Source organism: Chanos chanos, chromosome 1 (assembly GCF_902362185.1).
Source record: "Chanos chanos chromosome 1, fChaCha1.1, whole genome shotgun sequence".
Taxonomy (NCBI): domain Eukaryota; kingdom Metazoa; phylum Chordata; class Actinopteri; order Gonorynchiformes; family Chanidae; genus Chanos; species Chanos chanos.
The window spans coordinates 5282317-5299040 of NC_044495.1; the positions used below are offsets into that span (position 1 = coordinate 5282317).

Sequence of the window (16724 nt, forward strand, 5' to 3'; positions counted from 1 at the left end):
AGAACCAGGCGTGAGTTTATCGTTTGCAACCTATCAAACAAGCAAACATAACTTTGCAAAGCAGCCTGTGCCAAGACAGGACTATTGATTTCTACGCTAAGTAGAATTTAAATAAAGAATTTAAATAAACAAATGACTGTAACATTCCCATTCCAGTTCATTTCACTTCAGAATGTAGATACCTGAGCCTGTATCCAGAACAAATTACACTGTTTATACGCTGAATTGCTAAGTTAAATACCAAAAGTCTTCTGGAACTTTTTTCAAGCAGATTACACAATCAGAACATTTCTTCAGAAGAACTGGTACACAAAAATTCAACATTTTGCAGTTAAATGAAATAAGAACCACATGCAACTCATATGAACCCCAAAATGTCAGGGTTTGCCCTGGAGTGGGAATGTGGAACAACACAAAACAAAATTTAAAAAAAAAAAAAAACAAAAAAAAAAAAACTCCCTGGTGAATCTTCTTAAAATTCATCCCTATGACTTTCAAAGGATACCAAAGTTAAACCAAAATTTTGATCCTCTGGTTAGGAACTTTTGTAAAATGCAAATCAAACAGGTTTCTTGGTTGCCATCTCCACTTTACAGTGCCTGTGTGATAACGCATGACCACACTATACCTTAACACACTGCTCCGCCAGGTCTCTGCTGGTTCTGTTGTTCAGCTCCACCACCACCAGCCGATTACACAGGGCTTTGATAGCTCCGTCTACGCCCACAATCCTGCGGGTGCACTCGGCCGAAACGTCCAGGTAGTAGGTGATGGCCCTGGCTGTAACCTCCAGCACATTGTCAGGGGCGCTTTCATCCAGGAAGATCTTACACAGGGCCGGGAGAAACGTCCGAGGAGGACAGCTGAGGAGAAAGTGAGGGAGCGAGATAAGTCTTTGGCTTTGACTTTGTAGTACCTCCGAACCTCCAAAGAACATAATGAGGATTCACTAGAGTCAGTAGTTATGTCTAAATTTACCCAATTAAAAATGGTCTTGCTGGTACTACACTCGAAATTACGTGATGCCTTGAAGGTGACAAGGAGTGTCCCCTTCAAGGCATCAAGTAACGTCACTTTGTAATCAGCTATTGTCACGTAGCAATCAGTTAACAACAGAATTATGAAAAGTTGGGTTTTTTGTTTGTTTTAAGGGTTGGGGGCGACTACACTTTGGATGTGAGAGACTCACGTTTCGAAGCAGCGGTCTACATTGTCAGACATGAGCAGCAGCATGCAGAGCTGCTCCAGAGCAATGAGCTGCATGTCTCTCTCATCTCCCTGGCCCATCTGCAGCCACTCCAGCAGGGTGTCTGGGTCCACGTCTGCCATCCTGACCCGATCTGCTCCGCTCCGGAACCGCCGAACGCCCGATCACAGCCCCGCACAGGGACTCATCCGCCACAAGCACAAATACGAACGGGGCGCAGTCACTGGTCCTCGTGACAGCTCATGAATTCTTCACCTGGAGCGTTTGGGAACAGAGGCAAAAACAGCCTGAGTATGGGTTTCCCCCCCCCCACTTTTTCACAACATCACTGGATTAGTGAACCCCTCACGTATTGTTGCACTGATTCACAAACTGACATGAACAAGAAAATCTGTACAGACAGAACTGTGTCTAACACAACTTAAACATAACACACAAAGATGCATACAGTGTGGTCATATTAAGATGCTGACACATTTGGGACCCTGGAGGAGGAGGCTATGGGAGAAATCAGAGCAATGTATCCTCACTCTGAAGACTACCTATGGGGTCTCCCGGTCATATATCAGGGGTAATAATTAAGACAGGACAATTTAATTTGTTTATACTTGAACAGCACGCTATGGCTGTTTACTAGTTAGAAGCTGAGAGGGTGACTTTAGCAGAATGCAAACCCACTCAGTCTCATTTGTTCCATCACGGCTCCACGCTGTGACAACACTACCTAAATTACCAGTAGGACACTTTTTCCCCTCCCTGACTTTCCGAACAACCTGTCCCCTGACTCACAGATGTTGCTTTGCTGTCCGTGTGACATCACAGATTTCCGCAGCGACAGCAAGGAATGTGACCGAGAACATTTTGCACTGCTGCACAAATCTGCTAGATAGCTAGTTATCTTTCACTTTTGGATGGCTTATGCCAGATGCTGGGAGCTATCCAAAACTGCCCCAGATTACCCCCAACTTTGCTTTGCTAAGCTTTACTCTGCAGAGCACAGCCCATCCAACTCACTGACAGGCACCAGGCAGAAACACACTAATATAATGAAAACAAAGTCATGTGAGAAACCTCAGTATCACTGGTAAGACAATGTGATTGTAGTACATTATATGTGCAATTTCTGCACGTGGCTGATTGCACAATATCTTGAATATAAAGATGAAAATGTTTTGGGTCATATCTCCCTGCAGTGCCTCGAGGTTTCCCCCTGCCCCTCTGAGACGCTCCACCTATTCAACAAGCCTTAGGCCAACAGTGAGCCAACACAATCCTATGGCACTCAAAGAGTTTGCTATGATGGACATGACGAGTAGTGAGGCCAGGCTGACTGGAAGATTAGCTGCTGTCTAGACTAGTGTCTGAAGGATAGTCTTAATCAGTCATAATCATTATGAAGGAGAGGAGGAATGGCAAAAGCCGTTCAGCTGTACTGACACCACACACAATGGCTAACTCACACAAAGGAAAATGGTCTCGCCAAGTAGATATTCCTTAGGGTTTTAATCTAGAACGTACTCTAATCTATTCTTTATTTGAGTGTGGGGCATATTTGGGTTATGCACACAATGGCTGTGAATCTGGGTTACTGTTTTTTTTTTTTTGTAAGACTTGTGTGAAGTATGTGAAACCAAATATCACTTTGTTTAGGTTCAGAGACCTTAAAAATATAACCCCTGACTCAATCAGTTTTGTGCTGCCCCTGTAGCGAAATTCCATAACAGAGAGAATTCATTTTCCCCTGTTAAGTTCAACCACTAAGGAGCAGTGCTGAATGTTTGTCGAGAGAAACGACGCAACGATAATTAAGAAACTCCCTTTGACGATTTAATGAGCACAAAATCTTCCCCAAGGCAAACATTAACAACCCGTCGAAAACATCTCAACATCCAGATGTTCACTGAACAATCAATGAATACACTCGAAATCCACTGTACAACGGAACCCACGCGGTGCCACTAACCAAGTGAAAGCATAACTAATGACCCATTTGAATGTACAAATTCAAGACATGCTCTCCTAAAGTTTCAGCTAACATCTGTACGAAAATAAGCACTTAGTAAAGTCAACCACCGGGGGGTAAAAGTAACTCTCTGAACTCAACGTTGTGGCCCTCAGAACGTACAACAACAAGTACTTCAACATGTAAATCATATGGTTAATAATTACGACAGACGTCGCGTCAATTCAACAAACAAGCAATCTCATTTGACATCTACTAATCTCATTTATCATGACAAATCACACAAAAGCTTACAACATATTTACCGAGTAGAAAGTTCGGTGGTTTTCGCGTCATCTTAAAAACAGCAAAATAACAAGATTTGGGGCAAACTGTCAATTTATCGCGATACCGTACAACGCATTACAACTTTGAGCAAACAAAGGCAATACGTTACATCATTCTCAACCGTAAAGTTAGTTAACCCAGTTTAACCACTTCAACTACATTGGTAATTAGCTAGAACAGAACAGCTTGCCAAAAGGTTCATTTCTTTGTCGCAAAATATGGTAAAACAGGCCCCTTTATTTCGTTTAGGGTAAACAGCTTACCTAGCGTAGGTGAATTGATCACATTGTTCATCCTTATTAGCTAGTCACTCAATCTGGGTTAAACAGCAAACTTGCCAGCTCGATTTTTAAAGGTCGGTTTTACAAAATACATGTTATTTGTCGTGACCTTATAAACAACAATACCTTATAAAGGCTAGTTTTCACAAATCAAATAAAAATGCTGCTATTTTAAACCGTCTAAAATAGGCCGACTCGTTAGAAACCATTAGGTCACTGCGAGCTAAGCCATCAAGCCTAGCTAGCTAGCTAAAACACTGTAACTTGAACCGCTGGTTAAGTCTAGCCGCTAACTATCATTAGCTATGACACTTAGCGGAGCAATCAGCTTGACGGCCTCAGCGTTCAGACGGTGAATACTATATTCGAGTTGACATGTCACAATGACAACATTTTAACGTTTGATTGGAGAACATAAGCATTTAATTCGTTGACTCTTTTAATTATAATTGTCAGTTCAATTATATCCAAACTTTAGCTAAAAAGCTAACTAAATTACACTGCTATCCTAGCTAATCTAGTTCATCATTTCTGGATTAGCTAATGTTAGCGGTCCTAGGAGTATACACGTCTCGTGAGTCTCCAAAACAGCTAGGAATTTTGAACATGAAATATAGGTATGTCTAATCAAACCCTAATATCGAGCTCAACCGCTGTTTAAAAAACTAAATTTCATGAACAAGGCCTTGTTATTAGTGTGAAATCCAGGGCCCTAAAGTTCCAGAGGGGCCCGAGGCCTCAACTCCTGTGTCAGCGGCGGCACGCAGGAGAGCTGCGCTACTCAGTATAGAACCCCCCCGCAGAGCGAATAAACACTCACCGTCTTTCGGCAGATGACGAGAAGAAAAACCGTAGTTGTTGAACTTAAATCGCGAATAAAGTGATTCAAATGAAAAAAATCTAGAACTACTTCATTCCCCTTACTTTGTATTGAAACGTAAAGGTCAAAGTGAACGGAAAAGCGGTGGACTACTCGGAGCGAAATGGAGAGCCGTCGAGGGATCTCTGTTGGCTCTCAGTCGTATGCATCACGAGGCTACGCTGCGTTCTTACTGTATTCGCAAACCGACAGCATTGCGGCTTTGTACTATGGGGCGCTGAAGTATGTGTGTTTTACAGTGAGATCCTTTATCATTAAAAAGTGATAAAAACAGTTTAAAACGCAATTCTTTCCCTCGACCTACTCACATTAAGGCATCTGTTAATATTAACTCTCTGTTTATGTAAACAACCTTTCCCCTATGGCAGATATTATTAAAAATTTAGTGCAACAAAGGCACCAGAGAAAAACAAAACTTTGCATTTAATGAGGAAATTGAAAAGTATGAAACGTAATGAGAGGACAAAAAGGCAGTTAAATTAAGGTGTCCCACAATTTTATTCATACTGTTCATTTAGATACAGAGAAATCCAAAACAAGACACTAGATGGCTGAAAGAAAATTAGACTTTATTGTTCTGGTACAATTCGAAAATAAATGTGTTAATTTTGCCCTAGGTTTTCATCTTTACAATTTACAATGTACAAAACACATGGGTTACATGGTTATATTACAAATGTGGCATTACTGTACATTATTTTTCACTGCAGAAAAAAAAAATTGCTCAACCATTAACTAAAAGAGTCAGAGGCAGCACTTAGTACATATTGAAAGAACAAAGGCTCATAATTTGCTGTATTTATCTATATTATTCTGTAAACTCATTGGTAGTAACACCAAGAAAATGAGTGCTGCATCTGTTTTTTTGCATTCCTAAGCTGAATTCACATAAATATCATATGTTCAGCGGCTCTCCAGTACCATATGTGTTACTCGTTTAACTACGGCACAAACTCATTTTCCCTTTTACACAGTGTCCATATTTCAATAGCTTTTAGTGGCTTCACTTGACAGCACATAAAAAGCAAGTTGTGAGTTTTTCATGCATTCTTGACAAGTGTTAGTGAGGTCTCCACATACAACTTTCAATGCTGATTAGAAGTGTAGTGTATCAATAAAAAAACCCAGCTACATCACACACATACCATGCATTGTTTAAAGTCTGGGTTGTTGCTGATAAAAAGGTGCTGGAAAATAATGACAGAATCGAATTTCCACCAGAATATGTTTGGGATTATCTGTAAAACATACCCTTGGTTTACAGAACCATAGGAGTGTGTGATTCTTTATGCTAAAGAAGAAGATTCCAGGCTCGTTAAGAGCAGTTTCGATAACGATGCGTGTTTGCTGACCATCGACAAAAAGCGTGAACCATCAAAAGCTGAAAGACTAAAATGCTCTAGTACAGGTGTTCAGAGAGGCATCTGCTGATACTGGACAATGAGGTTTCTCTCATTTGCATCATTTGCATCCAGAAGCTGAGTCATACTTGACTTTCATTTGCAATCTTAAACTGAATCACACTTTATAATAGACCCATTCCGTGTTTAATTACTCTCACATTTCATTTTATAATTATCAAGACCTGTGGAATATTTCGAGGCTTACATACAAAATTAAAATACCACCGAGTAAAATCATTTGAAAGAGAACACTTAAAATGTCGGACAAGGCCTGATAACAATTTGAAAGAAAAGATCTTTTTGTTTTAAAATAAGTGTCTTTCTCTATTCCAACATCTGTTATACCCCAAAACAGCTCTGTACACCTTTTATAAAGTGGGTTAGAATCTCTTTCTACAAACACAAACTCTCCTGACTACTGTAAATGTGGATTAAGGTCCTCATAGAGGTTAATACCATTAAAACCCAACACTACATTCAAACAACAACAAAAAAGAAAGACTCACTGACCAAACACAATACTTGGAAGTGTGTCCACAAGAGGTTATGTGAAATTATAATAGTGTGTTGTACAGTTAAATATTTGAAAATGCAGCATTTGAGTGAGTAGGTTTTCATGTTGTAGTAGCTGTTGTTGTTATTATTGTTTGTTTTTAAATCACAGGAACTTGGTCTTGAGGCGAATGCTGGGAGAGCTTTTACTGGAGACCTGAGGCGGGTTTGCCTTTGCATTCAGGCTCTGCTGATTGCCTCTGACAGCGGCCTCCAGACGAGCTTTCATGTGCGGAGAGGAGGCCATGAGGGCCTTGAAGACAGAAGGGTACTGTGGACCGATATGCATCAGGTCCTGTAAGGCAGACTCGTGTAGGGTGCGTGCGGGGAGGGGGGCGGATGCCAAGGCATTCTCGTCCAGCAGGAAGGAAATGAGGATGGGTAGCAGCGTAGCCACCAGCTGTGGACCTAAAAGCCAAAACAATCCAGATTTAACTTATTGAACGAGGGAGGGTGGGGTGGGGTGGGGTGGGGGAGGGCATGTTGAAGAGGCTGGATAGCAGCAAATCAAATGTTTGTTCAAGGCATGACTGTCTATTCCACTCAAAATTGCCGATTACTGTTAATATGAGCAGCGGTAAGCTGAACACAGTGAAAATCTTTAGGGGATATTCGTTACAGAGAATTTAAGTTCAAGAGTGTCTGTGAACTCATCAGGCAGTTTCTAAGTTAAACGAGTAAGCATAAAGGTCATTAAAGGTGATAAACTCAGTGTCTCGTAATGGCGTAAAAAGGACGCGGCAAACTCCACTCTCCGGCGCGAAACACTCACGGTGTGTCTCCTCGGCAGCCAGCACCAACGCCTGTAAGGCCCTGACTCCGTCCTGCACCGCCAGCAGCTCCGCTGGGCTCTGCGGATGGCTCTTCTCCACGGCCTGCAGGTACGCCAGTAGTCTGCCCCCCAGCGCGTGGATGAACCGCCCCCCCACGGCACCGGGGCTTTGGAACAGCGACGCCAGCAGCTGGAAACTCCGACTCAGGACCTTTGGAAGAAACAAAACACCGCAGGACTGAAATGAAAGTCCTAGGTCATTTTCAATTCTATATATGGGCGCATCCTGTCTCCATATGGAAGAATATGAACGGAGAGGGATGAGTAAACAGACAAAAGTGTGACTTCATGGTGATCTGATGACTCGAGGGTTTTTTTTTTTTTTTTAGCTCTCACAATATGCCATCAGAATACTTTTTTTTTTTTTTTATGACAGAAGGTTTGTATGCACAAGTCAAGGTTTCAAGATTTCAGTTTTATATGGCCATATACTCTTGAGTGTAAAACAGAGCAGGGTAATACAGCCAGAAATTCATATCACATAATATATTTCAGTATGATTATTTTAAAGTAAATAAGAAATAACATGGAGAAATCTCATTGACCCCGTCTCTCCAGTACAGGAAACATTTCTTTATGTTAAAGTTTACGCTACGATATGTTTTTTTTCTTCTTCTTCTTCTTTAGGTGTGTAAGTAAACCCACTGGTATTTTTCCAAAATACAGTGTCTTTTTTTTTCTTTCTTTTTTTTTAATGGCTACACAAACTTGTTCCATCAGTACACCTGTGGAAAAGAAATTTCCACGCAAATGACGGCAGGTATGACTAATATAAAAATAAAGTGGAGGAAAATCCCTGTCGTGTGCCTGTCTTAGCTCTGGTCTAAATAAAGCTCTCTCAGATCTGGTCGATAACAGCACAGCCTTTCTATCATTTCACACAGATCAAATTTAAGAGTTAGCAGAAGCGGAAGCTTTCTGAGCGCGCTCACCGCAGGGTCCTTGGAGTCCAGACTAGCCCTGAATCTGTCGACGCAGCGCGTTAGCAGGGGTTCCACGGTGGTGACCTCGGCGCTGGCCGACAGCAAGAAGATGGTGAGAGCCGTCAGCAAAGGCACCTCGTCCACCGTGGGCTCTGTCTTAGGCTCTGTGTTATCTGTGCCAGTGGAGAGAGAATTTTATTCAGAGCATTCCAATGCATTCAATGTGTCAGGAGATACCAAGCAATGATAGAGTGCAGGGCTTGTAACATCAAGCCACAGCATGAACTACAGTGTGCTTCCACAAAGAAAAATAGTTCCTATGAGATTGTGTGTGTACTTGAAACCAAACCATCAAGGAGACTACAATAATGTGTGTGCATGTGTGTGTATACCCCTGCAGTTCAGGAGTGTGTTGAAAACAGAGGGCATAAATAAGCGTTTGTAGACAGAGGAATAAGTGAAGGTGTGTGTACCTGTTCTCCAGCAGTCCAGCAGTGTGTTGAGAGCACACCGGAGCAGATGGGTCCAGGCTCCCCTGCTCTTCTCGGCTCGGCTCATGGGGGAAGACAGCACCGTGCGCAGGGCCTGCAGTGCCCCTGACACCACAGACCCCACTTGGGCATCTCCACACCCCCACACCACTTCCCTCAGAACCCCCAGCAACAGATACAGCACCGTGGGCAGAATGGACACGCTGCCTGGGAATACACACACAGCACAAACTAACTATACCTGCTGTCAGAGGACACACAAAGCTTAATAAACATAATATAGCTAAAGAAGTAAGAATGTAAAATTATTTGAACAATGAAACAGCATTGCATTTTTGTAACATAACCCGTCTACTCTACATGAAATTGCCTCACGCCACCATCATTGTGCAAGTGGAATATCAGCGCTGATTTAGAGAAATGATTCTTGCGCTATTGCTCTTTCTCTTGCGCTATCGCTACTTTTCCTTCCTTTTTTTTTTTTTTTTTTCTCATTCCACCGCTCTTTACCTTCCGGCGAGCAGATAGCCGGCAGGTCGGCGAGGACGGTCAGAGCGGCCGTCACCAGCCCGCAGTCGTTCTCGCTCAGCGCCGCGGCCGGGCCGCAGGGGAACGCGGGGCCGCCCGCCAGTTTGGGGCTGAGCTGCGGGAGTTTCCGGACCAGCACGCACAGACACAGCTCCAGGGCCCCAAACACCAGGGACCGACCCGGAACCAATCCTCCCGTGTCCCTTCCCTCGCCGAACTCGGGAACCGTCTCTTTCTCCGCGGCCCCATCATCCACTGTCCGGTCAGAGAGTCAGATTACAGCCGCTCGTAAAATATTCATCAGCATAATATGACGGAAGGCGTCGACATTCTACTCGAATTGCAGTGTATTCTATGCATGCAATAATGCGAAAAAATAATGAACGCTTTACCCTCTGCGCTGTGGCGTTTCTCTTTGACGTGTTCCTGAGCGGCGCACACCACCAGACGCACCAGCTCCAGGACTGCCAGCTGGATCTCGGGAGACTCCCGCGTCACGATCAGCCTGTGCAGCATTCTCAGGAGCTCCGCGCTCAGAGCCTCCAACGACATTCAAACATCTCGTTAAATTCTCATCCCATTTACAAACCATACAAAAAAAAATAAAAAATCAGCACCTCCGCACAGCATCGTAGATCTGATAGAGCATTACAGCAAAGCTATTCACAGATTTGAAGAAACTGCAACTGTTTCTAACTGACACTGAGAATGACTAAGAACTATTCTCCCTACACAGATAACATACATACAGTATATATATGTATATGTATATATATATACACACACACAAACATATATATATACACACACACACACACACACACACACACACAAGTATGTATATGTGGAGTGTCTGCTGTCCACGTATACTGTGCTGCAGAGTTAACATACTGTACCAAACAAATTCCACTGGCTTTGGTTGTGTGGCTGATAAATCTAATCTATTCTAATTTAATCTAAAATGTGTATTCATATAGATATACAGAGATAGAGCCAGAGCGAGAGGGTTCACTGACTGTAGGATTGAAATATATTCTGGGCCACATCCTTGCTAAACCAGTAAGATGATGGGACTGTTGATGAGGTTTGATTAAAACCCCGACACAAGACGAAGACTGACCGTCTGTAAGGAACAGACATTCCTAATGACTCCAATCAATCCAACAGTTTTATGCATTAACTGTGACACCCCAGTCCTTGTTTAAAAACAAACAAACAAACACACAAAAACCCCCCAAAATCTTCTCCGAGTTCCAGCCGTGCTTTCCTTGTTCCCCACAGAGGGTGAGAGTGGCTGAGTCAGCAGTGACGAACAGCCTTAGTCACAGGCGTCCTGCTCAGATACCTGATCGTTTCCCACTTTGGAGCGGGACCAGGGGACGTCTAAGAGGGCCTGTAAGGCATGCAAACAGGATGTGATCTTCTCCATCTGGTCCTGAGAGTGAGGCGAGCAGAGGAACTCCACGCTGATACCTGTGGAGCGAAGACGTCAGACAGAAGACATGATGTCGAGAGACGGTGATGTCAGAGCAGCGAAACTTTCGTGGGAGGGCCGGCGTGAAATTCGGTTTCAGTGTAAACATTGGGGTGGTTTCCTCGAAGCAAGATTTCTCAGTCACATCAGCAGCCACTATGGGAAATGTTCCTAAAAAAGGCTCTACCAGTTACTTAATACAAGGGGTCACATCCTCTTTCCAACCTAGACTGTGAATGTTTAACCGACGTGTTCAGTATTTACAGGGGGAAGAAGTACAATTGTTTCTGCGTTATTCATTTATGCAGATTGTGTTTGTCTATCATTGCGACTTAGCTGAAGATCAGACAACGTTTCTATGTGTTAATGCGGAAATCCAGGAAATTCCAAAGGATTCACAACCTTTCTCTTGCGACTCGAGCCAGATTGTAAAATGCACCTTAAAAGAGCCATACGTCTAAACATTATCAAACAGAAAAAAAAGAAAGAAAAAAAAAAAAACCCTTAAGATCATTTTGAGAGACTCGGCTCTACTTTAGATGTGTTACTATGACAACTCCTTTCAAATGGGGAAAAAAAAAAAACCAAAAAACAAAGTCTGAAACAATCTTTTCTTTATGGCACTGAAACGGAAGCAGTCGTTCTGTCTCTCACCCAGGATGAGGTGAAAACGCTCTGTGTTGATGTCCTCTGGCGATTTGACCGTAGCCAGTGACTTGGACTGACCCATGGAGGTGGGGGTCACAGGGCGGGATAGGTTGGTGGGTCCGTCGTCCACCACGATGAAGCCCGTGCTGCTAAACCAGAGGGAGGTGGCGTGGAGGATAGGAGCCCAGGAGCCGCGGTAATGCGGTCGGGCCTGTTCCGCCGTCTCGGCCGTGTAGAACGAACCACCTGAGACACAAAGAACACCCCCCCCGCCCATGCTCTCATCAGCGCTGACACCATTTCACTCTCATCGCTTCATGCTCGTCAACTATAAAACTACAGATGCTCATCAACTATAAAACTGCAGATGCTGGCTGTCTCCACACTGCTCACATTAAGCACAGTTTACATTAAAAGTCTAAACTATAAAGCTGTATCGGGGAAGTCGTCATAAAGTGAGTCGTTTAGACATTGTAAGGTCTGACAGGAGTAGAGTCAAGCGGCACCGGGCCTGACCTGCAGGGGGCAGTTGGGCGCAGTATTCGTGGGGCAGCGTGAGGAGGGCGTGGTCCTGCAGAGCGGCCAACCACAGGCGGCTGAGGGTTCCCAGGTCGGCCTGGACGAGTTTCAGCAAACCGTTCCCCCCGGAACCGGCCTCCCCGGGCCCGTCGCACGACTCCGACGGCTGGCCCGAGCTCACCTTCTGCCTGGTGCTCTGCACCGCCACCACGTACACCTTCGAACGGAGAACGGGAACAGGAACAATTCACTGAGAGTACAGACTGAGGAGATTACACTCATTCAGTGTGTTGATAGTGAGGACAGGTAGCGTCAGTTAACATATTTGCTAGCCAGGAGGGGCCACGTATGAAGCCAAATCGATGCCAAAAATCAAACAAACGTAATGTGTGTCTTAAAAATATCCCACGTCAGCCGCTGCGGCACATAATTAACCCAGCATGTTTACAAAACATAAATCAGTTGATGAGAAAATCTTTTTAGTGACGCCTTGAAAAACAAAACCCTGCCAAAAGTCGTATCATTCACAAATATTGTGACTATATTTACATCACTCGCTGAATTTGTTAGCAAGCTGCACACGGAATATGGAAAATGCACTGTTAGTTTGTGAAATGTGATCTTTGCAAGATTTTTGTATTTTTACAGTACTTATTTGTTTGTGAAGTGTGACATTTTCTGCACACTTTACTGTGTTTGTTTTACAGATGCATATTTGCAAAGTGTACTGAGTGTGTTTGTTGTAGGACATTTGGTTATACAGTGCATTTGGTTAGCCTTCGGCATAAAATGCATTTCATAGCCCTGAGCTTTTTTATTCGAGCCAGTTAATTTCCTGAATTAAGAGAACTGACACAAACGACCACATTTACTTGAAAAACCAACCCAAGAAATAAACGGGTTTACTATAAAAAGAATCATAGATCAAAAAGAAAAGAAAAGATCCCCAAAAACTATTAAATATGCATGATGTTTGTAAGACGTTATTTATCTTCTGATTTATAAAGGAAATATAAACTAGTGCGCTAACAACAAAAAGGAGTGTATGAACACCTCCACTGAGGTTTTTGACTCTTTGTACTTTGTATCTGGACTCTGACTGTTTGCCACTGGGAATAATCAACAAGTTATTTAACCAAAGGTTGGTGAGATTGAGGGAAACTGTCTCACTCACATCAGCAGCTTACGCATTGCATATTTACCTTCTGCTAGGGCAGTTATGACTCATGCCACAATCTTAGGAACACTACCCATGAGAGTGAAATTATTTGGTCAGGAGGGGCTGGAAGGGAATTGTGGGTATAATGGAGGTCTGTCTTTCCCTCACCTCCGCCCAGGCTTTGAGCACCGCCAGCGTCTCCATGGTGGAAGTGGCCTCGTTATAGAGCTGACTTTTCACCTCTTTCCCCCCTTGAACTTTGAGCAGAGAGGAAACTAAGAGCTGATGTACCCGCCGCAGGTCGCGAAGGTCGCTGACGACGCCGCTGGCGATCCAGGCGCTGCAGACCTGCGCAACGACACGAACGACCTCGCCGTGTGACAAACAAACGCTCTCGTTCCTACGCAATGAATTACTCAAGAGAGACTGACAGCCAATGGGGCCGCCGTTAGGCCACGTAAACAAACAAATACAGGTTTTGCAGGCCCAGCTACCTCTGAACGTTCTCTTGACGTACACTGTTGACAGTTCTACCAGAAAATGCCCCTGCAGTTCTGACGGGTTACCAACTAATCCCATGAGAAGTTCCAAAAGTACATTTGATACCTGACAAGCTTTAGCAGTGACATCAGGAGGGACGTCCACGCCAAAGGCAGGTCTTAATGCGGCTCCCACCTGTGCAATACAGACAATCAACACACAACATTTCAACATTAATATCTGCAGAACACAAAACTACCAGTGTGTCATTTTCACAAAATCAACATGCTGAAAAAATGATCACGAAAATATGCAACAAAAACAATCCATTGACAAGCAACACACACACACATAAAAACGTAAACTCAATATATTTTCAGTATGATAACTGAAATAGAATAGCGGGAGTGGGTTTGGCTGTCATGAGTAACTTAGAACAATCACTTAAGAGTTCACCTTTAATATACATGTAACTAATTTAACTAATTGTGAGCTTCAGTGGAGGTTCAGGAGGTTTAAGTTCTCCATGCTGATCACTGTGTCAGTGTAACTGAGACCAACACACGGACCACGTCAGTGTAATGTGAGATATGCCAGGCCTAGAGTCAAAGCTCAGCCACAGCGCCAAGAGATCTTAAGAATAACTGCACAACCTCAACCTTACACAACACTTCAAATATGACCGCAAGCCGCAAACGTCTCCTAGGTGGCCCATCTTGTTGTAAACAGATGAATCAGTCATTTAAAGCTGGAAAGCTGTTCACATTAACAAACTATACAGGATTATGGGGGAAAAAAAAAATCGAATCTAATTGCGATTCAGAAATTCAACCTGAATGTGATAATGTATGTATGGCAAATGATAGAGCAGTCACTGGACGGATGGATATGAAATCGAACCAACTCAAATGTTAAGGCCAAGCCGCAGATTTTGAATGAGGCAGAAATGAGCACTCACGTTGGCCTGGTACTGTTCTAGAATGACGTGTCCGGGGAACTCCGGTTCGGGCACGGCGGCGAACTTGCGGATGATGACCAGTAGAGTCTGCAGACCAGACAGCCGGAGCGGGTCGCTCTGGTCCGTGGCAGCCATGAAAGCCATTCGGATCAGATCCGCCAGGTGGAGAACCAGGAAATCTGGAAGAGATGATGTGTGAGTAAGAAGATATTAATTCAAAGAATGGTCTAAGCGGACTATCTCCTGTCAAGAGGGTGCTGTTTTACTAAGACAGTAACAAAAAAAACTGGGTGCCAGTCTTAGTGAATCTGTACTGTAACATCCTTTTCCCATGGAAATCAATGACATCAGCTCCGTTTTTGTTTTTTTTTTACAAAAACCTCGATCAGTTCCCCGCAGTCTTAACAGATCTGCATCAGCCAGCATCATATAAGGTTTAATGTAAAGTAAATCACGCCCTAGACCTGGTTGAACTTATAAAGCAGTGACTCCAGTTAGGAATTATGGGCGAAAACCAAACACTGACACTGAGAAACTGAACAAGTGAGGGTGGGGGCTGATGTATATAAGCGACCGTGGCAGGTAGACTAAGGTCAGGGTCGATCACACGGGTCGGGTCGGATCGGGTCGAGCGGCGCGGAGGATCCAGACCGACCTGTGGACTCGTGTAGCCGTCGTTCCTGAGCTAACGTCATGTTAAAGTGGGCCGGGTCTCCGTTCTCGCACTGGGCGATGATCCGACACACGCACTCGACGGCGAAGACGCGCGTGGACCAGCGCAGGTTGTTGAAGGGCCCGTTGGACTCGGGCTTGGCGTGGAAAGCCGAGGAGTCGTCGTCGCGCTCCGTCTCCTCCTCCTGACGCGTCTCCATGGAGACGGCCGCCGCCACCGAGTCTGGAGGAAACGTGAGGAGATGCCAACCACAAGAAAACAGGAGAGAGACAAAGAAGGCAAGGGGTTCACTTCGTAAAAACGAACTTAATCCGACACAAAATAAGCAAAGTTCTCCGAGACTTAACGAATTAAATTTTCCATCCAGTCTAAATTATGGTTAAAGACAAATCCACCCACAGGGATGACTTGGCCTTCTCGTAATCTGTTGCCGATGAATGACTGATAATTCCTTCCCTACATGCATCTGAAGACTGTAAGTTCAAGTGTTGCTGCTTCTGAGACCTCACGTAACGAGCTGGAATGATTTCTTCAGTGAGGACTGCCTGGCCACTAACTGCATTTTCAGGCAAAACAGAAACTTGTCTTTTCACATTCAACTTGAACTAACATGCTTGTACAACCCTTTTCTGCTTTCGATTCACTGTTCTTTTATTAATTCTAATTGACTGAATTAATCTGTAATAGCTGTTGGGTATTTATGTAATATTTTACCACACTGGCCTTTGGAGCTGTTGATTTTCGTGGGGGGTTTTTTTGGGGAGTGCAGATCCATTCTAGCTTTTTCTGCTTTTTTTCTCAGCATCCTAGCACAGGCCTCAGACTTACCTCACAGATTCTGCTCTGAAACTAGATTATCTTTAGAAACCTCTAGAACTGTAAGTTTATGGCTAGGTTCACACTGTCAGTCAAAATCCGAATTTTTTGCATATCTGATCAGAATCTGATCCTCCTGATTGACTGTCTGCGATATATATTGCAAGTGATCAGATCTAGTCTGTATGTCCGGTGGGCAATCCTCATTTTCGGTCTTATCCACATTGGTTACTATAGTAATGACACTGCACCTGGAAGTAGCGGAAGTACTAATGACATATGCGCAAGATCCTCATAAATATTTTTATTTCCGTAGGTAGCTTCCAGGTTAGCCTGCACTGATGCATCCCCCCACAGTGCCAGTAGGCAGACCACCTCATCACTGGTCCCTGGGGAAGACGGCAATTCTGTCGAACACATGTTTGCTCCAGCTCTGACTACGACCCACGATCGCTCATCAATGGGTCCCTCTGCCACCGAACTAGCATGTTTCCTGTACATGTGATGTACATGTGAACTTTACGTGGCATCAAAAGTCACAGGCATAAAAACAACACCTGAAATCCGACCAGAGCAGTCAGACCTAAACAGATTTGCAGAAATGCGTCTT

At 43.9% G+C, this 16724-nt stretch overlaps 2 protein-coding genes across 4 annotated transcripts in view; both read right to left on the reverse strand.

Annotated features, from left to right (window-relative positions):
- hectd1 (HECT domain containing 1) overlaps window positions 1-4816 on the reverse strand; it is a 32748-nt gene extending 27932 nt beyond the window's left edge. For all 3 annotated transcript variants that reach the window (XM_030778953.1, XM_030778961.1, XM_030778946.1), the window contains exons 1-3: window positions 4599-4816; window positions 1190-1462; window positions 629-863 (exon numbers count right to left, since the gene is read on the reverse strand). In XM_030778953.1, the coding sequence (XP_030634813.1) occupies window positions 629-863; window positions 1190-1329 (375 nt within the window). In that variant the 5' untranslated portion in view covers window positions 1330-1462; window positions 4599-4816. The remainder of the gene's footprint in view (window positions 1-628; window positions 864-1189; window positions 1463-4598) is intronic.
- Window positions 4817-6677: 1861 nt separating this feature from the next.
- heatr5a (HEAT repeat containing 5a) overlaps window positions 6678-16724 on the reverse strand; it is a 27911-nt gene continuing 17864 nt past the window's right edge. Inside the window, exons 23-35 of the mRNA XM_030770996.1 lie at window positions 15281-15520; window positions 14626-14804; window positions 13794-13862; window positions 13356-13535; window positions 12026-12245; window positions 11516-11755; window positions 10733-10860; window positions 9780-9927; window positions 9370-9642; window positions 8842-9066; window positions 8378-8532; window positions 7386-7596; window positions 6678-7021 (exon numbers count right to left, since the gene is read on the reverse strand). Of these exons, the coding sequence (XP_030626856.1) occupies window positions 6720-7021; window positions 7386-7596; window positions 8378-8532; window positions 8842-9066; window positions 9370-9642; window positions 9780-9927; window positions 10733-10860; window positions 11516-11755; window positions 12026-12245; window positions 13356-13535; window positions 13794-13862; window positions 14626-14804; window positions 15281-15520 (2570 nt within the window). The 3' untranslated portion in view covers window positions 6678-6719. The remainder of the gene's footprint in view (window positions 7022-7385; window positions 7597-8377; window positions 8533-8841; window positions 9067-9369; window positions 9643-9779; window positions 9928-10732; window positions 10861-11515; window positions 11756-12025; window positions 12246-13355; window positions 13536-13793; window positions 13863-14625; window positions 14805-15280; window positions 15521-16724) is intronic.